The sequence below is a fragment of the Triturus cristatus genome, chromosome 8 (assembly GCF_964204655.1).
Source record: "Triturus cristatus chromosome 8, aTriCri1.1, whole genome shotgun sequence".
NCBI lineage: Eukaryota > Metazoa > Chordata > Amphibia > Caudata > Salamandridae > Triturus > Triturus cristatus.
In genome coordinates this window covers 968,674,487-968,699,179 of record NC_140591.1, presented here as the reverse complement: position 1 = coordinate 968,699,179, position 24,693 = coordinate 968,674,487, and the positions used below count along the sequence as shown (strand labels likewise).

Genomic DNA, 24,693 nt, shown 5'->3' with positions numbered 1-24,693 from the left:
TATATTCTTTTAATGGATCAAAGTCTAACGACTCTTCAATCTCAACTTTAAATTACCTGCTCTCTATTACAGAACTTAGGCTTTTCTCATTAACAAAGAAAAATCAATTATCTCTCCCTCCAAACAGATGGAGTTCTTAGGTGTAAAAGTCAATTCAGAAACAGCAACTCTTCATTTACCCATCTACAAGGTCAAAGCGATAAAATCCAAAATTTCCCACACACGGCAGACATCGTCCATATCCATCAGGTGTCTTGCTAGGATTGTAGGTCTTCTATCCTGGTGGATTCAGGGCATTTCTCCAGGTCCTCTTCATTATCAAGCTCTCCAGAGATTCAAAATATGTCATATTTGACAGGGTCTTTCTTATTCTGACCTAGTACAGTTGGATCCCAAATCCCGCACGTGACTTCAATAGTGGATTGGTCATTTAGATGCCTTGAGCGGCAGAACATTCTTTCTCTCAGCCCCAAATCATGTCTTAGAATGAGATGCAAGCCTGACAGGCTGGGGCACCCGATGTGGTCAGATCTCGACTGGAGGCACAAGGCCCGTGCAAGAGTCAAAACTTCACATCCTGTGTTTAGAGATGCTGGCAGGGTCCTTTTCAATCCAAAGTTTTGCAAAAAACAAAGTAAAGTGTTCCATTCTCCTACGCATGGACAACCTTACCGCTGTAAGGTATATCAATCATCTCAGTTGTACAAGGTCCAAACCTCTTGCTGTACTAGTGAAAACCTTTTGGGAGTTCTGTCTCAATCACAAGATCTCAGTTTGAATACCTTCCAGGCACCCTCAACACAGTCACCGAGTGGCATTCATGTTATCTTCATGATTCCAGCGACTGGAAAATGCAATCCTCAATTTTCCACTTTCTTTACCTCAAATGAGGTCCCCTACATATAGATGTCTTTGTATACAGACTCAATTATTAGCTTGCTCAGTTTTTCAGCTGGAGAGCGGACCCGTTAGATTTGGCAATGGATGCGTTTCTCCAGAATTGGTCCCAGAACACCAATTATGCCATTCCTCACTTGCTCATGAACAACAGAGTCTTGGCCCAGGTCAGACAACATGAACCTGTTCTAGTCCTCGTCGTTCCCTTTTGCCAATCTCAGGTATATTATCCTCCCCCTCCTGGAACTTGAAATAGATTATCCGATATTACCTCCAATTTTTCCCAACTTCCTTTCAGATCCCAACGGCACCAGACAACCTCATTCTAAACAAACACTTTTTCTTTCCCAATTGAAGGTAGCGCGACTGACCAATTTAATCCAGGCATTTTGGCAGAAGCTGCAGAAAATATCTGTTAGTCCTGGGCTCCAAGATCTACCAAAGCTTACAGATCAGCCAGGTCTATATGGGCAAGCTGGTGCATGGGAAAATCTGTTAATCTCTTTTCACCAGATGTCACATTCATAGTCAATTTCTTTGCCTCTTTAGCAAGTGGAGACAAGACTTACCATACGGTCAACGTCTACAGATCTGCAATCTCCACAAACCATCCACGGAACAATGGAAAACCAGTGGGGGAACATCCTCTGTTTTTTTGTCTATTAAATGGAGTAAGATTTTATAATCCTCCTCTTCCAAAAAACAGTCAATTATGGATTGTTAGTTTGGTATTACTAATGTTCATAAATTGGCTAGAAAATGATTCTCTCTCTCTTACAATGTTATCCACGAAATTAACGATGTAGTTATGCCTCATTTCTATAAAATGTCTTCTGATGTCAAAGCATCGGACATTTCTTCTCGCCATTTTGCTTCTTTGGGTGTGGTTTTTAACATAAGGAAACGCATAAAAACAGATTGAACTTCTGTGTTTTACCCTTTCTTTCCTGATCATTCTCAACTGAGCGTGGGTAACTGTTTGAAAATTCCACATTTCCTTCAAAAATCCAAATAAACCAGTTTCTTAACCTACCCCTGCCTGTTGGGTTAGGTGGGTTGAGTCCTTTGCTGGGATTTATACCTCAATTTTTGGCGCTCTTTCATGCAGGGGGTCCATGGTATCCAAAGACTTTTGGGTGGGTTCCCATTTAGAGGACATTTTGAGATTAACGGATTGGCCAAATTATAACACATTTTACACTATGTTATTTTAAACCTGTTCATAATGCTTCTTTGGTTTTGGTGGTGATAAATATGCTTTAAACAAGCATAATAAGAGCCTCCGAAACTTGCCACAACATTTTTATTTTCCTAGTTTCACAAAGGAATGTCTTCATTTTATTAAAAAGACATGGAGGCGAGTATTATCCCACTTCAACATATGTATTAACAATGTTTTATTCCACCCTGCAGTACCCTTCTCTACAACAAGCACATCTGTACAAGTTTCAACCTGCATCTTTCGACCTCAATGAACTGGCCTGCTCATTCCCAGGACATCTTCACTGCCATGGACAAACCTCTTTGGGGGATCTTCACTTCAAGTACCAGATTTCTGGACTTTACTCAGAACATAGTCACATTTGTTGTGGCAGTTTCTCTTGTTTTCTAATGTTACCTTCGTTTCATACTTCTACATGAGTTCTTGCTTAAGAAAAGAGGACTACTTTGCAGCCAAGATAGGTATTATAGGAGGTCTTGTGCCCTGATTGGTCATTCGGTAGGACTACAGTTCTGTTACCATTGGCTTTTGCTGCTAAGCCTCATAGTCTTGACTGCTGCTATTTAAATAAAGCAGGTTAAGAAAGCATAATACTCGTCTCCATGTCTTAAATAAAATTAAGACTTTACTTCATGAAAATAGAAAAATATAGATTTTATTGTAAACCGTAACAATTTAAAATAGCACCTGTTGGCAATATAGCGTCATGCAAGGCCTATTTAAGTAAGCTGCTTAGTAAAATTGAAATCGGTGAGATTTGATCATTTAAAGTAAAGAACATGTCTATGCAAATAGTTTTTACTTGAAAAGCACAAAATATTTCTTTACTAAGTGCCAGAAGAGTTATAGCATACTAATATCACATTGCGATAACATGCCCATTAAACACAAATCAATTCATTATTTAAAAAAACATTTTGTTACTTTTAAAAAAGTGATCCTCATTAACGATGGGTGTTATCCCAATTTAAAATCTGGCTACAAGCTCAGGAATAGCTAATGGACATGTATTGTAATACGTTGTTCCAGTATGACGCATCATGACATATGTTGAAGAAATAGTCCTACCCTGCACTTGAAACCAACAACCCCTCACCCACGCGTTTGAAATGGCTATTCCATTGAGATTTCTTACTGAATTTAAAGATGGTCTTGACGATGAATGATAAAAAGGACAAAAAACAAGTAAAACATTAAGGGGAAGCATGGAAGTGTGGATTTCTGTGAGGTAGAACACAGCTGCAGTCAATACCTGGGCTTCCTGTTCTGCTAGCGCAACACAGTAGGAGCTATGTTTAAAAGTGTCCTCAAAGAATGGTCAAACTATGGTCATTTAACGATTAACGTTGATAAACCATTCTTTACCCTGGTTTGTCCATAAACACAGTTTGTTTTTTCATTTTTAAATGTACTTTGCTACATTCGATGGAGTCCTGCCCAGAATCTGCATTCGCTTTGCCACTACAAAGGGTGCAGGGGGAACACCAAGTCCTCTTGAAATATCCACGGTCATCATGGGCGCTGTGCAGCTGTTGTGAGTGACCCTTGCTGCGTGGTCAGCACAGGGCTGTCCAGGCATGCAGCTTCTCGGTGATGGATTGAGCTGGCTTCCTCTCTGTGGTTCTGCTAGTAGTGGCGCCTAGTGCACCAAACATCCCGGGCCTGAGCTACACATGCTGTGATGGCTGGAGTAGGAGGCGTTCTGTGCCCAAGACTCACATGTGGCCCATCCAACACTGAAAGGCTTCACCAACTTCCTGATGTTCCATCAATCAACCTCCTGACACCAGGGTATGATGGTGAGCTGGAAAGCAGCAATTCAGTGAGCTGCACCCACCAGGATAGGTCGAAGCCTACCTGACAATCACTACCAGCGCCCCAGAAAGCTCCTGCATCAAGACCACATAAGTCACCACATAATTTATAGGGAAAGGAGGGTAAAGGGCCTCCTTCCAGAGTGAGAGTAATGTTTGCTCAGTGACCCCGGGCCATGTCTAGGAACCCAATTCTTGGTTCCTTCCCATCTTTAGCTGGTATGTCCCATACCATGCCTGGGAGGAATAAAGGGAGAGCTGCATTAAACTCCAATAATTCTTCAGGAGGCTGGAACTCCACTGTCTGGCAGGTCAGACTCCTCATCTGGGGGGCTACCCAATGAAGGAGCATATTATTGAGAAACGGCATTAAAATTATCGCCGCTTCAGCAGCAGAAAACTGACGCTAAAGCCGCGATAATGGGCTTGATAATATGCCGCAGAGATTTCCAATAGAAGCCCATGTTCTGGTGTCAACATGGGCTTCTATTGGAATTCTCTGCGGCATATTATCAAGCCCATTATCGCCGCTTTAGCAGCAGTTTTCTGCTGCTAAAGCGGCGATAATTTAAATGACGTGCTTGATAATATGCCCCTACCTTTGTTCCTTTAGCCTTGGTAATAATTATTGCAATTGGAGAAGTGTTAGACTACTTCTGGACTTCACAGTGGCAGTCCACGGAGGGGCCTTCTCCAAGAGAAACAACATTATCCACTGGATGTAGTTTCCATTCAACATTAGAAAACTGACTGGGTGGTCCTGTAAGTCATCCTAAGACGGTAGTGCTTAAAGAGTCTTCTGATGGCATGCTGAGAGTGAAGGTCTGCTCCCTGGTTACTCTTCTCAGAGGTGAACTCCTCACAAGCTGCTGCTACTTTTCTGGACTGTCTATCACATCCACTGCACACCCCTGTAGCTGGGAGGCCACTGACCCATCTTCCACTCAATCTAGTGTCTATTATTCCTAGGTTCAACCTATTCGCCATTAGCTACTGCTTTGCAAATTGCAAGCTCTTCCGGCGTCTGACTGCAAGTATCTGTGATTGGGGGAGAGCTGGACAGTATGACTGCCATCAAACTTGTGAATCCACAGTTTGGGAACCCAATAAAGGTTCAGGATCCAATTTAAACTGTTTATATGGACTATTTTGCTGTTTTTTTCTCTATTGATCAACGTTTGCTGCCAGTTAACTATTGGCGTTGATTATAATTTTAAAACAGATATGTTACCCTTTATCAAAGATAATATGGTCTTTGGCTCCAAACCATATCACCAGGTGGTCCTGTCAACTATGAGACTGCGTCCATTTGCTGCAGCCAGCTGCCTCACCACTCAGCCTGCCCTGACCCCTGCCTCGCCATTGACCAAGTGGTTGCCGTTGCCACTGTAATCCTTCCCACTACCATGGAGAACTGATTGACCATCGTTATTTTCATCTGGTGACAGCAATTTTTGTACACAGTTTCTAGTGATGCATGAATCGCCATCCTTACTCCACTCTTAATGTACAGGACATCCTCTTCATCCCTGTGTGCTCAGCGGGTTTTTTTGGCATTGCATCATGACAACTCTGTGTCAAGCTTGCCAGCATGCTTCAGCATTTTGGTACTTTCCAGAGTGCAATTTGTGGGAGGTTTTATGGGGGATAATTTAACAGTACTAGATTACGGAAGTAAGCTCCAAACTGTCCACCAGACAAGGCAAATGTGTAAACACATGCCCAACAACCCTCATGTCCTCTATAGTAAGTAGAGTAATACATGGTTGAAGTTCATCATTCGCAGGACTTGAGGTTAATACATTTCATGATATTCTGTGACGTAATTTATTGTTTCACCTTCTTGTCAACAATCTACAATGATGATACATTGGCATCTCACCCGGATGTTCAAACACATGTGACCCATGTTAACCAAATCAGTGCGATGGAGTTTTATGATCTAACCGACACCACATGTTTTTCCCAAAGTATTCCACCCATGACACTATGTCCCCCAAACTTGGAGCAAGATCCAAAAACCCCTCACGGTGGCAATATTCCAAAAAAAATACATCTCTGAAATTATTTAACCTCATTGACTCACCAAGAGCACCTTAATAAAACAACCCAAAACACTGTGAAACACTCATAGCAGTTTAAGATCTGGTGCCATAAATAACAAGGGAAAGTTACTTAACTTCAGTAAAGATATTTCTGATGGATAATACATCTTCTCACAGATTCCACCCCTTATGGATATCATGCAGGTGCTTGACTGGATCTGGAAGGAATTTTACCCAGCAATAGCTCTCTGGTGCCACTATATGCGTCTTGCAACTCCAGTCACTGCTCTATCTTACCAGGATGTGACTACACAGGGCTATATTATATATGGCCCAATCTGCCATGATGGCATCAGTTCCTCACATATCTGCACCTAGCCAACATGTAAAGAGACAATCGAGATAGATTACTGGCAGTGACAATAACCGCAAAGATTCTTCATATAGCTGCAGATGATAACACCAGCACTACCTCACAAGGGAAGAAGGAAGGGTGATGACCAATGTTCATGAAAATATAGTATCCACAAGACATTTCGTTATCAGAGGCAAATAACCTTTTCTACTATAGCCTTATAGCCCGCCGTAGTAGGCTATACCGGCTGTTAAAGGCCCGCTGCAGCGTTAAAGGCCCGAGCCGAAGGCGAGGGACTTTAACAAAGCAGAGGGACTTTAAAAGCCGGTATAGCCCTGCTACGAAGGGCTATAAGGCTATTAGAACATTCTGCCACTAGAGGGCAGAATGTTCTAACAAAACAGAGCCTTCAGGGAGCGCGAGGGGATTGAAATCCCCTCCGGCTCCCTCAAGTCTTTGTTCACAGCCAGAGCTGTGAACAAAGACACATTGGAATGTTGGTGCTCCGGGCTTATACCAGCCATTATAAGCCCGGAGCGCTCCATTGTTTTCAATGGAGCTTCCAACATTCCAATGTTCTAATAATGGATATTTCTTCCTCCAGATTCCTCACCTTAAGAAGGAGCTCCCAAAAAATACCTGCTGAAGGTGGCAGTGGGTAGTGCTGATTAACTAAGAATCTTCTGAAACACAGCCCTGGTGGAACATCTATCACTGTCCACCTGAGCTATCAAGCAGCAATATACAGAAAAGGTATGCAATTGCCACCCAGCAAAAATCAGCCACAGTAGTGCCACAGGTAAGTGCAGTAAAAGCCATTATGGTGTTTGCACAGTGTCCACAGATGCCAACTTGAGAGCTCGTCTTGTCCAGGACATATCAGATCTTTATAAAAAAGTGTGACTCAACATGAAATAGTACACTTAGTCGCTGCTTTGCGTTTCTTGGTTTCAGCGGAGCCCACAAGCTGATCCTCCACCAGATCCTGCTTTGAATAGTCCACGTACTAGAAAGCAGCATTCCCGGGGTCCAGTCTGTGCAATGTCTTCTCTTCCTTGGTAAGGTGAGGACGAGGAAAGGAAGGTGGTAGTGTTACAGACTGGATGGCAGATGCAACCTTAGACAGACACATTGGGCAGGTAAGAAGGACACTGGAACTCTCAATTTACCCAAACCCCTTTTTGCATTCAAACGCGGGAAATCCCTACGGGACTCAATAGTACACACCCGCCCCAAGAAGAAGACAGGAATCAGAGATAACACAAATACACTATGGAATCTACCTGTAGTTGTAGGACATTTTCCATGCGGAGGTTGTAATGTGTGTACTCTAACAAAAGCAAGCAAAACCATCGACTTGGGGCTACAAACACCATGGGAACAAAGGTCGTTTTCTAATTGCAACAGCCAGAACGTGGTGTACATCATGACCTGTAAATGCAATCTTAGATACATTGGTATGACTTCACGGAAAGTCAAAATACGATTGAATGAACATCGCAGTACCTTCCGATGCGGTAAAACTGTCACAAAGATGATGCGCCATTTCCAAACACTGAGACATAGCAAGAATAATTTCACTTGGTCAATCATTGAAAAACTGTCCAACCAATGTAATGAGAAACAACTATTGAAAGCAGAACAACGTTGGATCTACCGGTTGTCAAGTGTCAACAATGGGTTAAATGAGGAAATTCCGTGGTCTATGTTAACATGAGCAGGACCACACACACTGTTGTAACACCTCTGAAAGTGAGTAGTACTGACTAGTGTCCAGGATGAATCAAAAAGTTCCAATACCCTGAACACAGAAACTACCAATTACGTGAGAGGGAGTCTCACAACGTAAAACTATTTCACACTATTGGACACGAACCAAGGGTTTAGATGTGGCAATGTCACTTGTGTCTTGAACTATGACCGACTGCACGACACGTGGACTACATCGGGGTGACCAATGAGCAGTCCCTGACCAAGGACAACCCCGAAGTAGCTCCATGGACCTTTCTACCCCATGTTGTTATCAAGGTTCATTGCTTCGGTCTGCAAAGGAGTATGAAACTAACTCCAACTAACGCAAGAAAAGTTCCCTTCGCTGCCTAGGTGAAAACAAGTTCTTGCCGGCCCTGCAGCCTACATCTCCCGAGATTCCACTACGGACACGTCACACAGGAAACACCTAAACATCCTTTACGTATACACGTCACACCGTCCACCCACGTGAGAGCTCGTATCCAATTACAGAATATGCCTCTCACACTACACGGAAGACAGACGTAAGCTCACCGATCATTTAAAAAAACTCCTACACACTCACTAGATTCACACGGCGGCGGGCAGTGAGCACTACAGGTGTAGATACGGTGACCGATCTTTGACGAAGTAAGACGCAATTGTATAGATCGCATGTCTGCTTAAAATCTTGCATGTGTCGGCTTTTCTAAGTACTACCACAATACAGTGTATGTTTGGTATGAGAACGCGTCATTCCGAAACTTTCTTCTCTAAACGTTCTTCTTCACGCCACCATTAGCGTCCTGTTAAACTGCATTATAAAGGTGATCTGTTTACGCGTTTAGGGTATCATTGGCAACCGGTCCGAGCACTAACATCCGGTGCTCGTACCATGTTTGAAGTGAAAAGAGTAGAGGTCTGCCCGTGAGTGCGTGTAAATATACTACCCCAAAAATCAAAGGGCTCCTGACTACATTTCATAATACAAGTGATGCAGTAAGATTACGTGTATTGGCCTTTAAATAAACGTGGAGATATACGTGTTACTGTGCAGTTGTAACCACACGATCACGGTCTGTATCCTTCATGATTTCTCTTATAGCCTTAGTGTGCGACTACAAGACGGCACCAATTATCGCGTGACCCGCATGGTGCAACATTGCACCGACCAGTAGGTGAGAAGGGTTATCTGATTACAATAGCCTCACCTTTTGATATGAATGTGCAATTTTGGGAACGGATATCGGTTTTACACACCACGCAGTGATAACATTTTTTTCCCTTCTTGTGCCCCCTCCTTTTTTATGAAAAACACGGGGCGCACAGATAAATTGTAATTTTATTACCCAGAAGGTGACTTAGAGAACGACTGTGAGAGTTGTGGTCCGGTTGGTTAAGGGTGGAGAGTTTTTTATTGAGTCACTCTCAAGTTATAGATGCAAAATTGTCACGAAAGAATATAATGAAGTAGATGTTATCGCACCAACCACGGGTGGATTGAGATAGCCACACAGAGTAGAGTTCATAGATGTCACCTTGGGTGTGAGTTCCTAATAGAGTTCTACCACGTTTTGACATTATTTTCTCCTTCTAGAAAATCTACTGGATTCTAAGTTTAGGTGAGTGCAATAGGCCTCATTTTTTACCTGGGTTTGCATGTAGCACATGACCAAACTTTAGTCAGGGAAACCAACCACTATATAAGACAGCCCTGAAGAAGGCCCCAGACCCTTACGGGCTCTGTGCGAGGGCCGAAACATGTTGGCATAACAAGTGGGCATATTTGAAACAACAATTTCAAAATAACCCCATTACAGCTTACGCTTTTTATTTGGTACCCCAGGTACCCCGAGAATAAAATTTCGATACAGGGGTATACCTGTAGGTATTTTTAGTATCTATTATCGAACTGGTTCCCTGCATAACCAGAGAAAATTTATATAAGAACTCCCATTACATCTTTTGGTTGAGTCCGCCCAGGTAGTACCATCTTACCTGGGTGAGGAAAGACGCCAATGATGAAGCATGTCACTACTAGTGAGTGAGACGTCTTTTCCAATATCTGTGGATATTCCAACACTTCCCAGGGTTATGCCTAATTGACAACACCTGTTAATAGGATCATTTGGGTCAATTCACATCTGACTCCAAACACCTATTGAACCAGAATCAGGAACATAGGCACCAGCAGTTGCTTCTGTGATAATCTATCTATGGGAGAGTGCAACTGCCTTGCTTCTCTCACTCTCTTTAGTGTTACAAGAAGGACAAGTTGTCTGAGTAAAACACAGTGAATAAGGGCAAGGCGCATAGGGCCTGTAAACTGCCGACCATTTGGACAGAAGTGACTGCCTTAAGAAATGCAGTCTTTAGAGCAGGGGCGGCTCCTCCACTATGACGCAGGAGCGCCGCCTCACTGCTTTTAAGCAGTGTGCTGCAAAGTAAAGGAAACATAAAATGATAATAACTTTAAGTTATTGTCATTTTGTGTTTCCTCCTGCTTTGCGGGCGGGCCTGCTTTGCTCTCGGAGCAGGGCTGGGGCGGAGTGGTTTGTCCACTCCTAAGTGCACAATGACTGTTTGGTCAGCCCTCTCGGACTGCCCAAACCAGTCATGCGCACTTTCGCCGTTCTCCATGCAGGCTGTATTACAGACTGCAAGGAGAAGCATGCCCAGGTCCCCATTCCCTGTTGAGCGTCGAACTAGGATGCTCAATCAATCGCAATGCTGCATTGCAGCGTTGTGATTGGTCAGGGGAGCTTGGGTGCCTACCAATCACAACGCTGCATTGCAACAGTTGTGCTTGGTTGAGGAGCCTTTTCTGTGCTTCCTGTGCCTCGGTCTGACGTGGAGAGCAGTAGTAGAGACGGGGGACCGGCACGGCAAGGTAAGTGTTTCTTTTATTATATATATATTTTATTTTACCGTTTCCCACGCCACCTCGTGAACCCCCCCGGGCGCCCGCCCCATCACCCGCGAACCATGCCTGCCGCCACTGCTTTAGAGTAAGCAAACTATACAATAGTGCAGCAATTCAAAAGGCTATGCCAACACCAAATTCTAAGGTCCTGAAGTGGAACAATAAAAGCTCTACTCATTTCTGGAAAAGGAAACGTCCAAACACTAGATGTCTTTCCTTAAACATACAGACCCTGGAGCTTTCACAGACAAGTTGTAAACGCAACATGGTCTCTTAGCACAGATTATGTATTATCGTATTCTCTACTCCATTTCCTCTCCCATCCCGAAATTTTAAAGTGTAAAGAAAACCTCCAACTGGCACTCAGGGGCGGCTCCTCCATGTGGGCGGAGGAGCGTCGCCCTATTGCTTTCTCGCAGAACGAGAAGCAGAAACATAAAATGGTATAATGAATACCATTTTATGTTTCTGCTTCTCATACTGCGAGAAAGCAGACAGAAGGGTTTGTTTGGGGGCGGGCGAGTGGACGGGCTTGTTGCAGGACAGGGGAGGAGTGACTTGCCCATTTTTGTGGGTGCTGACTGTTTGGTCGGCCCTAGGGCCGTCCAAACCAGTCATATGCACTCTCCCGTTTTCTCCATGTAGGCTGCATGCAGCCTGCATGGAGAAAATGGCCTCCCCATAGACGCCTGTGCGGTCGGCATCCCAGCTAATCACAATGCTGCCGTTGCAGCGTTGTGATTGGCTTAGGGGTGGAGAGGGAGACTGCCTGCTTCCTGGGACTCGGAGCAGAGACACAAGGAGACGCGACGCAGGACGAGAAGTGAAGGTAAGTTTTTTTTTTTATTATTACCCCCCCTCTCCGCGCGCCCCCGTGACCTGCCACCTGCGAGTCATGCCGGCCACGACTGCTGGCACTCCTCCCAAGTAATCATACAAAAGCAATCTTTTAGAAGTGCTGAGCACACCCTCCTACAACAAGACCACAGGGTACACCTACAATGATCTATATTAAGCTAAACACAGTTTTCTTAAATGGAAACTAAATCGGACCAGAAACCACCCTAAAGAACATTTCAGCATCTAGAAACAACAGTCTTCCACTTCCTTCTAGCTGCTCATGAACCCTGGTGTGAAGAGTGAGCTAGCTATTTTTACACTGAAATCTTTTTTTCTCAGGCAGGATATTACCACCAACCCCAATGAAAGCTTGCTGACCTTCACTTCCTTACTGTACGTCTACCAGGGCTGCTCAACCTTTCCTCAGCGTCTGTAGCAATCGATCATGACATGAAATTGTTATTATTAACAAGCCTTTATAAAGCGCTGCATTCACCTCACAGGTATGATGGCGCTAACACACTGCCTGCAACAGGCAAACTATCCCCGGTTATGGTCACATCATCGTTATTCTATCAGCGCACATGGGCAAACAGGACATTATGAGCTAGCTTTAGTCCCATCTCTCCACCCGACTTCAATAAGCGACAACGGGACACTCAACTTGAAAGCTTACCGCCTAGGGCTAGGCAGTCAGTAATTCGTCATATTTCACCTCTGAACAACCTCCTGTTGAAAAACGAGTCTCCTTTCACCAGTACACGGGTGCATGTGAAAATGGACTGTTCAAACAGCATCTCACCCTAACAGCCTGCATATCGGAAATACAAATCCGAATGAAAAATATGAAATCAAAGCTCGGCTCCCAGAAAAAAAAAGAATTCCTTGTTTTGTCCAACACACACAAAACTGCAATTTTACCTTGTGGCTGTATTTAACACCAACAACAAAATGGAGGTCGTCCTAAAGTCACTGCTGTGGTAAAATCACTCAGTCATTTTGTCACAACAGTCACACAAAGGCAGTGGCAAGGAGCACCAATTACCATCCCAGACTCGTGCTCAATAGTAGATGCCTCCTTCCCAGATCAGACCTGAAGATGCTAATCCTAACCACGGTTCTACCCAGAATGCAATAGGGTAACGAGTTATACAGGTGTTCTTAACACCTGACTTGCTACACCATATGGAGTCCTGAGCTCCTATCACTTCACTCCTGACATTACTCAACGGGCTGTCCAGAGAGACACACAGCACATAAATGAGTGACTACATCAGTTTCAAGGTACTACTTATGGACACCCCAAAATATTTGAGAAGTAACTGCCCCTAAACCAATGAAACAAAGATCTGCATTGAAAGTCATTGCTATGCCTTACCTTCCCAAGAAAAGCTCTGATGTAAAACACAATTTCTCCAGCAACACTGGAACTCTCTACCTCCCAAGATACACACGGTCGGTCCCTGCCCGTGCTCAACCCGTATTCAGATCCAGCCTGAAGGGCCACCTCCTAGGAACCTGCTATTTGTTTCCTTGAACCCATCTGTTAAAACACGCAGTAAACAAGACTGACTGATCCACAGCAAGAGTGAACCCCAGCTTTTTCTTTTCAGGGTCCCTGTACATTTGTCTCCGGTTATGATTATTTCCAACATGGGTTGCCTGTTAGACTTCTATTGTCCTTGCCCTATGTTCTTGGCCTGGTTTTCTCCTTTATTATTATCGGGTGCTCTGGCACAATTACTCAGGGTTACGCCCGCACTGTAGAAAAAACTAAATAAATAATAAAAAGTGAGTTAATTGACATAATTGTGTGTGGTGCATGGATCTGTGGTTATCTTCCTGTTTGAAAATTCCCTGCTAAGAGCTCTGCCCTCTTTCTAAAGTCAGTGTATAGACACTGGGTCGAATTCAGCTGCTCATACAGAACTCAAATGGAGAGAGATTCCGAACCCCTAAAATCACCTGGAGGCGACTTATTTCTGCACATAAATTCCCAAACAAGAAGTCAAGATGCACTGTAGAACTTGTAAGCCCGACGCCCTCAGGCGGGAGTTGTCCCTGGAGTCTCCTAACACTGACAAGGCTACCTTGGAGCGCCCACCAACTGCTACTTACCACACATCCTTCCTTTGATATTATTTTTATGCTGAATTCACCAAGGTATCGAGACTACAAGTGCTTGGATACCCTATGGGGTTATTAGCCGTGCTTTATAAATCCGGATTGATTGACTACTGCTTTGATCATCTAAATGTAAGGGATGTTCTAATGAAGAAAGAACCGCAACTCACCATTCCGCTGATGCACCTCCCGCAGGCCGTGGTTTTGAACTCACTGTGCAGCTCCTTCACAGCACTGGTGGTATAAAAGCCTTCCGCCAACAGAATGATCCCATACAAGAAGAAAAACGAGGCAATCCCATAAATGACATACTGCATCAACTGGATTCTAAAAAAACAGAACAAAACCGACTTAATTCATGAAGAAAAGATAAAGATTTGTATCAATATATCCTGGGAAGAGAGAGATTCAACAGTGGTATAAACAGGCGAGATGTCACACCCCTTTCCACCTCTCGGGAAGGCACCTGTCATGCCTACTCATACATTACAAACGCCCTTTTTATTTCCAATGAGATTGTGTAATTCTAAATTGAATTGGATTTATGTGGAACAAACAGAATGTTTTTCAAATCGAGTACACAGACATGACACCATGGAGTAAAAAATACAATTTGATTTGAGTGCTCATTCCCAATATAGTTCACCTTCTGGCAGAAGGATGTTAGTAGCATCAATGATCAGAGCTACAAACTCGAGGTTTGAAGAGTGGCGCGTCTTTAAATGTGTCCTGTCAGTGTGTGCCAGGCTCTAGCAGCACTCCTCAGCAAGAAGGCACTCTTTACCAATGGTTTCCAGGTTGATGTTCTTAAGGCTATTTGAAGTTGTCACACAGCCGGTGTCTACAGCACTTCCAACCAAGATGGCATGTGACTAGTATTTCTCTTTCCTGCTCTCTTCTGCCATGTAGGCGCTTCAGTGTACACGTACCTCTGACGAGTGCATCTCACCGACAGGCCCCTGGTGAGCCAGACAGCAGGAAGGTGAGCAGTAGGCGCTTCAGTGTACTCGTACCTCTGACAGGTGCATCTCACCGACAGGCCCCTGGTGAGCCAGACAGCAGGAAGGTGAGCAGTAGGCGCTTCAGTGTACTCGTACCTCTGACAGGTGCATCTCACCGACAGGCCCCTGGTGAGCCAGGCAGCAGGAAGGTGAGCATGGTGGTGCAGGATGCTACTAGCTAGTGGAAGGAGGCATTGCGCAGGGGCGGCTCCTCCATTTGAGCAGAGGAGTGTCGACCCACAAAAAACCCAGGCCAAAGCTGAAAAATAGAATGGTAATAAAGTTTATTTATTACATTTTATCTATCAGCAACCGACCTGCCCCGAACTGAGTGTCAGGATGTTGTGGGGTCATTGCTGCTGAGTGGGGCAGGGAGCTGTGCGCTTAAGTTTATAACGCGCTTGTCTCTTTGGCCGGCCATCTTGCCATGGCCAGACAGACATGCGTATTTTAACCTCTCTAATTCAGCTGTCTAAGACAGCTGGGTTAGAAAAGCACAGGCTTCCAGTGCTGTTAAGTGCGCTGAGAGAGCCCGCTTCCTCTACTTCTTATGCTTCTCTCATCCTAGTGAGAGCAGCACCAGGATTGGTTAGGGAAGTTGGCTGGGTCCCACGTTGGAGCCGGCCTCGAAGACAGTTTAAGGAGGATGTTGCATCGCGCAAGAAGGTAAGTGTAATTTTCTTTCCCTTTGGCACTAGCCTCACCACCCTCTGTACATGACAGCCGCCACTGTTTGGAACTGCTTAAAGCCTAGGCTATAGGTTTACAGCGCAACCAGCTGGCCAGGCCCGTGCAACTTAATCAAACCACCTGCCACGGCTAAAGGGGCAGGCAACAGCTCTGCACTTTTGGCTATTGTGACATTCCAACCACAGACTAACAATTTTCCTTAGGGGCAGAGGGTCCCAAAAGGAAAGAGGGCTTTGGTTCTTAAAAGGATCAAAAAGCCACCCCTGAATATAAATATCTGCAGCATCACAATCTTGTTATTTTCCCAAAGCCAGGACTTTCCTCCTTCCTTGCTTATTTGCAAATGAAGCGATCTGGTGAATTCATGACTTCGTAAAATCAAAATAATCTCTTCCAACTTTATAACAATACTTTGACACTATCTATAGACACAGCAATCATAAAAAAAGTTGTTTTGCCCAGCCTTTATATTATTTATATAAAGAAATAAATATAAAAATACCACTTACTGGCTAGCTGATTTGAGTCTTCCAAGTTCGAGCGAAGGAATTAATAAAGTATGCCAAGTAAATCAGGTCACTTGAGCTTTGATTTTAAAAACACAAACAAATGGAAGCTTGCCTCGAGATCCTTGGGTGTCCCGCCTAGGCCCAAGAGGGCCATATCTTTGTAATATTTTCAATGTATCTATACAAAAAGAATTTAAATGCAATTGATGTAAAGGGAAACAATTTAGCGTTTCTCCTGAACATGTGGCATGTATTTGGCCCTTCCTTACCTCAATGGACACCTTTGAGCTAAAAGAACCGAATTTGGGCTTAGCAGTCCAGCTCACCCGTGACTTACTAGAACGCCATATTTGCTCCATATAAAATCTAGTCTCTTTGGTCTTTAAGGAATACAGGGATGCGGGTTGTGCATAATTATTATACTGGGGGTCTGCCTCCTGTTCTGCTGATGTTTGCTTTAGACTACAGAGAGAATGAAAGTTACAGAGTTCACTCCAATGTACATATACATACACCTTTAAACAATCACATGCAAAAATTCAAGCAAAATTGGATTAACGTTGTCTTTTTTCAGTTCAACCCAATTCTGATATAGTCACTGATATTTCTTGCAGTATGTGTTTATCACAAAGGTATTCTTAGCATTCTGAGCTCGTAACCAAATTGTAGAGGTTCAGGTTATATGTTCGGAAGTCATTGGCAGTTGCTGCTTCAGAAAGAGTCAACCAGAAGCTGCTAGCCTATGGGTGGGCTCCAACAAAGGACTGACTTCAACTGTTAGCAAGTCTACATGGTTGGCTCTGGGTCTTATGGATACAACATGCTTCAAGCCCACCAGGACTCAATACATCTGAAGAGAGGGAAGCTGTTCTTATTGACTTGGGCCATCAATCAAGTAGATATGGTAAAGGCGGACCAAGACTTATATGGCTGTACTATACGTATTACTGTTTATTTATCCAACCATGTATTATGTTTAAACAACATCTTGCTTCATGATACCACAACCTATTTCTTATCCTTTTTTCCACTGTGCACTGTTTGTTAATACAATGCTTAATCAGCAAGAATAAAATAAATAAGTAAGGTTTTTCTTAGGAGCCCACAGTCGGTGCCGGCGATTCCAGAGTACCAAGGCTGCCTAGTCTTCATTCCTCCTCGTGCTTCTTTCTTCCACCACCATGCACTTCCTGTCTTTTTATCTCACTCTTCCAGGTTTTTTATCCGTGCTTTCTTTGTCCTTTTTCTCTTGTCTTGCTTTCTCTCTCTTGGTCTGGTCAAGTCTTGATGATGAAATATAAGTCCGGAGGTCTATAAATGAGTGCCGATGCCAACCTCCTACAATCGCAGGCACAAATTAAGTAGTGTTTGTGTAACGAGTCTGATAAACGATTGGGGCAGTGAGGCATTCCTATTTGCTGCTTCTCTACCTCCAAACCAACCTTCAGCTTACACCGTTTTTTAGTGGTTTGCCTTACAAGTGTCAGATAATACCACTAGATCTATCAAACCTGCTTTCAACTGTGCAGGATTGGCATACACTGCATGTTTTCACTTCCTCTGGCATTCTACAACAGCAAACACATCACTCTTTTTAATTCAAGTAGTAAATGTAGACTTACACTTCGCTGAGCAAGGCATGGTCAACAGCGTTTGAGGAGAAGTGCTGCTCAAGGATGGTTACCGTCCCGGTGAGAGCCACATGGCCACAGCCACAGAACAGCGCAACCCCGGAGAAGCAGAGGATGGTGGCCACCAACGAAGCATAGGGCACGCCGCCCAGGCACTTGATACAGCACTCAAAACAACCTAGGAAGAAACATTGCTTCAATTAAAATTCAGACCAGTTCAAGAAAACATCAAAGCCAAGGTTATAAAGATAGGAACCATCAAATTTGTGTTTAATTTGATCATGCTGGTTAGTTTGGGTATATTCTAAATATTAGGTGTCCAGGGTACATGCCACTACTGCGTTTCAGGGCGCACATATAGGATATATTAAACTACTCGCAAGAATGGGTCACAATTGCATTTCCTCAATGAGCTTGCTTGAAATTATACGATTGCGTAGATCTTGAAGGGATTCTGTTAGTGGTGAATTACAAGGCGCATGTTTTGCTGCTGCATATTAATCACAATAACAATAATTGCTGCTGTAACTCTGTCAGAGCGCTCAATTTGCATTCTAAATGTTCCTGGGTGTAGCAGAAACGAAAACATGCAAATTGGCGGCACAAAAATACTGGCAGTCGAGCAGTTCTTTTACCATTTCACTAAACAGCACGCTGCTGTAATGAGACAACTTCAGTACTAATTTGGTAATAACGGGATTGGGTGGTAATAATGACTCTGGTCAGGACTCGCCGGCCACTTAACCCTTTTATATTCTGATGCTAGGCAGCTACTGGCTGGATTCATGCATGGAGAAAGTCAGCCTTATTGGACTGGATCTGGGTTAATATAAGACTTGGCCACATTTTAAATATACAGGAAAAATTTGTGAAAATGTATCAAAATGTGCAACACTTGTCATTATGCAATTTCAGTTCATATTTGCTCGTGGCAGGCTGGTTTGTGTTGGTGTCTTGCCGTAAGTCATTTTGTTCTCGAAACTGCAGTGCCTTGAGTGACTTATATTATGCAAGGCCTGGCACACAAAAGTCATGGGTCATACTGACAAATGTAATTGCACTCTTCAAGCATTATTTTTTTAAATTTGAAAACCTTTTCACAGAAAATAATTTTGCAATTTCACATACCCCTGCCACCTTTAGTAGGTGCTGGGAGATTTCTGACCACATCTAGCCTAATTCATGGCGTCGCTGCGAGCCCAGCTCAGCGGTCTGAGGAACTGTTCCAGCTTTAAGAAGTGGCGTTTAGTGGATCAAGCGAAAAAACAGGTCAACTTTTGGATTCTAATATAGAGCTTGGCCTACTGCTTTCTTCTTTTGTGTATGCTAGTTTTCTTGCTCTTTTGCAGGAGTTCAATGATCTATGTAAGTGAACATATAGAAGGAAGCAGGAGCTAATTAAAATCAAACACTTTATCTCATCCCAATTTAGGACCAAGGGATCCAACCTAAAACCGAAAATGAAGATCAGGGATTAGAGCTTCTGCGAGAAGGTGCTGATTTGAGATTAAAATGCCCTTTTGCAGATGACTTCAGCGTGACCCATATACTACCCATATAGAGCCTGCCCTCTGACCCTCTTTTCTTATTTCCATTCTAAATCAAGTGAAATCGCCCATAACTGTTATTTTTCTTCATCCCTTCCGCAAAAGCTACCTATACTCTGTGTGTATATCACCAAGTACCCTGTTCCTAGCACCTCTGCTCTCACTATTACCAATACCTTGTGCACACTTAGTACACCTACCCATATTGATACCCTTGTACCTTAACCCCAACGTATACCAGTGTACCTGCAAATATAACTACCACATTAAACTCCACTTACACTATAGCATCTCCACCCCTAACTCAATCCTAGTAACTTCCGTGCCAATTACTCCTGCCTCTTTTCCGCTATCCCAGTTTTCTTATTTATTTTTCTCATCGCTTCTCTCTTTTTTCTGGTTTTTGTTGTTGTTGAATGTGCTCAGCTTTTCAAGGAAAATGATCTTAGGGATTTTGGAAATGCATCAAAATTATGTTTTACCAGCTTGGGCAGGTGCTCTTCTTTTTGTTTATGTTTTCCTCTCTGAAATGAGCTTGAGCCAAGATACACATTGTTCCCAAATTTGTATTAGGAGTCTTTAGAGGCGGGAAGGACTGTGAGTAATGTTTGGCATTAAGAACTAAGGGCATGATGTATAAAGTCTTTGTGCGGTGGCAAACCCTGTTATGTGGAAAATCATATGTTAGTTATTGCAAAAGTTCTTTTTACAATCTACAAAGCCTTTTTATGACTTTTTCAAACTCTTAGAAGGATTTCTTCAACCCTAAACTAATTTCAAAAAGGGGTGAAGGAAGGCATTGCCGTATTCTTGGAGATTTCTAAAGAGATATATTACTGGTCTGTAACTGTGGCCGCACACCACTGATCACTTACCAACCCCCAAGTTGAGGTCATTACTGATTTGCAAAGGGATGCCTGTCCCTTTGGGATAGCTTTACCTACGGGAATCTTGTTGGAGCGAGATGTCTTTATAAAAGGGAGAAAAAACACGGAACAATACATGTCCCTGACACAGGCTACTTTAAAAAAAAAAAAAAAAAATTACGTTTCCTATTTTGTAAACCAAACATAGGGAGGGAGATGTGCGGATCCTTGCAACCTTCCATTTTTTGCCTGTGCAGTCAGTTACCCTGGGATTCACATTTTATCCTGCCTACTTAATATTCCTTGGGCAGTTCATTTTACCACCCTCGGTAAATGTAGGATTTACGATGCAACCTATTAAATTACAGGTCGCACTGCAAATTGCATTTCCATTCGCAAACCAGTCTGCTTGCAAATTGCACATCCAGGTTTGCAAATGGAAACATTACATCTGGCCCTAAAGGTTCATCATGTCATGCATGATGCCAAAGGCAAGAATGTGGTAAACACATAAAAAGTGGCATCAATTCCATGTTCATTTGCTCCTTATAATAATATAGGGAAAATGGGGGGGGGGGGGGGGGGAGGAAAAATAGCTCTTATTCTGACAAGTAACCGCTGGTAGTGACCATGGTTGTACTATTTTGTTCTCACACTTCTGAACCCATTTCTTAATTCAAATCAAATTGTTTTAAGTTCCTATCAACACTAACATTAGCTTTGGCGCTGCCACTGTACCCGCTGCATGAAGTCTTAGAAGCACGTATTGTGAAGGTTTTGGCAGCTGTGACAAACATTTAATCTTTCATTGTTGTATCGCTGCCATATTCCAGTTTATTTGCTCCATCTGGTGATTATCCAGGAAGGCAGACTCATTGATGACAAGAGCACGGCAGACGGGCTAGCATTTCACGACTTTGGGGGTGTTTATTTCGATAATTAATAAAACCATGAATAACGAGAACCGCGCTTGATATGAAAGTGACATTTAAGTGCGAAGGCAGCCTATATTTTGTGGAGAGTCTGATTGCCCCCTTAATTATTTAGCTTGCACTCTTCTGTCCATCTCTCAGTGGAGGTTGTGGTACTAATACATTTTTTTTTTTACAAGTTTAACATAAAAATATTCAGAAACGCAATGTTTCCCTTTGTGAATAACCTGCTACTAAGCATTGCATATATAGCAAATGAACTGAGAAGGTCTGAATTTAATGTACCAACAAAACAGCTAAAGAGCATAAGAGCAAGACACAGGGAAGAAGCCATCAGGACAGAACACAGATGGCTATGCAGTTCAATGCAAACACTTGAATAGAGGCGGAAGAATACATTCAAACAGGCAATATATGCAGTAGTGGCTGCTCCCAATGCAACGTGGTAGGGCGACAGCAGAGGGAAAATAAAAAATTTAAACCTAAAGAAAAACATTAAAAAACACAAAATACCACTTGCTGGACGCTGCGTCCACTGCTTCCCTCCTCTCCTGATCCTCGACTGGTGCACACTGCGCAGGCTCCCAGGTTCCAATTCCGATGCTGCTCTCATGCTGGGAATACTATTACCCAACACAAGATAAGTGCTTGGATTGGTCTGAGCGGCCTGGTTTGGTGCTCAGACAAGGCCTGGGAGCCTGTGTCTGTTCTCTACCCGGCTGTGCAACACAGCTCGGGTTGAAGAAATGCTAAGAGGGGATGTCACTTTGGCCATCCTAAGACGGCCAGCCAAACCGGCATGCGCACTTAGCAGTGCCAATCATTGCTGAAGCCTAGGACTGCCTGGACTCACCCTGTGACTCGGCTGACTTAGTGAAAAATAAAACCATAATAAAATGATTTAATTATTATTTTACTTTTTCCGCAATTGCCTCTGCTGGGTAGCATTATGCAAGAGATTAAAAAAATACTCTACAGGCTGGACCCAGCTCCTCCCTCCCATCCTGCCAGTGATAACCCATCCAGTCACCCCTAAGCTCCCAGAGCGTGTGGCTGTCTAAGAGGAATACACAAAGCTCAATTGCAAACTACACCCAGTCATGTGATCAGAGACAGGCTGCAGGCACCAAATGGCTAAGGCAAGAAAGTGTCAGTTTTCTAAAAGTGCCATTTTCAGAATTTCAATTTAAAGTCTGACATCACCATAGGTTAGGATTTTACATTAGGATTCTAGAGACATCAAACTTGTACCAGTTATCACTACTTATTTGGAAATTACACTTATAAGATGTCATTAGGAAACTGGTTAGTATGAGGTAAAGTATGCAGAGCCCTAAGACCAGCAAAAATAGGAGGTCTGAAGGACTGAAAGAAAAAGGTAGGGGGAAACCAAGCCAAGAATGGCAGGTCTAACATCACCATTCTATGCAGGGTCCTCGCTATTCTCTACCACAATCAGATACATAAGCCAGCTCTGGCAGAGAGAGTGGGTCTGCTGACCCTTTTCAATAAGTGGTGAGAGATGTTGAGCCCTATTTGCAGGTTCCCGTCACCTATGTATCCCACTGTTAGGCGTGACATCCACGGGAAACATCTATTGGACAAAAGGCAGTAGAACTGGTTTCTGTCAGTAGTGGCATTTTTTATCACCTCCCAAGAGACAAAGGACCACATTACAGAAGAATTACTGCTAGCTGTAAGTGAAAACTTTACAGAAATTCACACTCTACCATGATTATCAGATAATCTGGTCACTGCCAAAGGAAAAGAATTACAGCTGGAGGTAAAAACTACTGGGAATTGTTGATATCAGTACAGTAAAAAACACTGAGGCGATGAATAGAAATATCCATGCATTTAGCAACTGGTCCTGCCAAACCATTTACATCAAACAGGTTTCTTTATACATTTTCTCAATGAATGGCTTCCACCAGTATGACAAACCCAGCTGGGCGTAAGCTCTTTTTGGTGAAAAAAATACATTTCACCAGGTATTTTTGCTTTCCTCTTATGTCCATTAACCATAGTGAGCATCTATAAAAAATATTTACTTCTGGCTCAGGGCTTTTACCATGTCCAGTGTCCAATCCTCGTGTAGCATGGCTTTCAACCATGCCCTGCTGGCACTAGAACATTACTCTGCTCAGTACCACCACTTCATATCATTTCTTTAAAACAATATTTGTGATAGCTCTGCTGACACCAATTACAATTTGTGAACCTCAGTGGAGCATTGTAAGAGACTCTAAGCTTAAAAGGGTGGCCATAAATTGCACTACTCCACCACAAACGGTTGCTACTGGTGTTTTTCCTGGATTCAGCTGCAAAATAAGCACAGGTTTTAAATTGGAAAATGTTATTCCTCTGTGACATGCTACAACTTTTTCTACCACATGCTTCAGAACCAAAACCGGCTCCCAGTCAAAACTTTTCAGCTTGCATCTTACTGATCTGCAGTCGTTCCATTGCCTTGGATCACTAAGATACAAGCTGTATTGAGTAAGGCGAGTGTTGACCACCTTCCATGCTTTGTCACAAGAAAACCTTCATACACACCTTAAATGTCACTGGTCTATACAACTATAACTATCCCAAAGCTGAAGCAGCCATCCATTTTTCAACCCTGCAAATACAAAACTTGTTTTTGCCATAGCAAAGTACACTGAGCAAGCTTGAACGCTGAGATGTAATATAGAAATAGTACTTTCTATATATCGGATGGTTAAACGCCCAAATGTTTATAAAGAATTCCTAGACGTAGGAATGGGTATTAAGGCTCCTAAGACAGGAAGGTAAAGGTTTTATGGATTTTAGTTTTGGGCTTATAGTAATAATGCATTTATAACTTGCAGGTCTGTAATATTCTAGTGATACCAACTGACTACAGTAATATACTACTGCAAGTTAGTAAGGACCTTGAGGTCACATTAAATAGTTCTTTATTTGTCAGAAAAGTATATATTTTTTTACAATGTAAATCTTGTATCTGCTGCTATGTTTTAAGAATCATTTTGATCTGAACTTAACTTTTAACTCAAATACACATTCAGATCACAAAAAAAAATATCCTGGAGTTCTTTACCAAAAAAGCACCTACGTAATATTACCTACACCCACTGCCCCTTCCCCGGTCAATAGTGAAGCTACCTACCACAGCCCACTCTATAGTGAAGTTGTGTATAGGTAGTTGCAGCTTGAAGTGAAGGAGCTCTTGGGTGGAAGCTAAGGTTATTTTATTACCTGAATGATAAAGTGCAAATCAACATCTCCTACTGTGAGATTTCCTAGTGAACTTGTAGGGATTGTAGCAATATATCTAAATTTTACTTTACTGTAGCTATGCTGTCCTTTTGTTATTTAAGTATTGTAACATTCACATGAAAATGGCTGATGGCAATAGACTGTCAGCTCCCTGCGAAATAGCTCAAAGGAATGTGAGAGTTTCAAAAAATATTCAAATGATCAAAGTAAGCTCGGATAGCATTCCCAATGCGGCGACATTTTATTTAACGTTTTTTTCAGTATTGGTCGTATACTTTAACGCTCGGACTACGAGATTTTGGTGC

General features: G+C 43.0%; 1 protein-coding gene across 5 annotated transcripts in view; it reads right to left on the bottom strand.

The window, feature by feature from the left end:
* The window catches only part of GPM6B (glycoprotein M6B), a 367,605-nt gene that overhangs the window by 18,869 nt on the left and 324,043 nt on the right, over positions 1–24,693 (bottom strand). For all 5 annotated transcript variants that reach the window (XM_085622488.1, XM_085622489.1, XM_085622487.1 and 2 more), the window contains 2 exons: positions 17,774–17,960; positions 14,122–14,278 (listed from right to left, as the gene is read on the bottom strand). In XM_085622488.1, the coding sequence (XP_085478614.1) occupies positions 14,122–14,278; positions 17,774–17,960 (344 nt within the window). The remainder of the gene's footprint in view (positions 1–14,121; positions 14,279–17,773; positions 17,961–24,693) is intronic.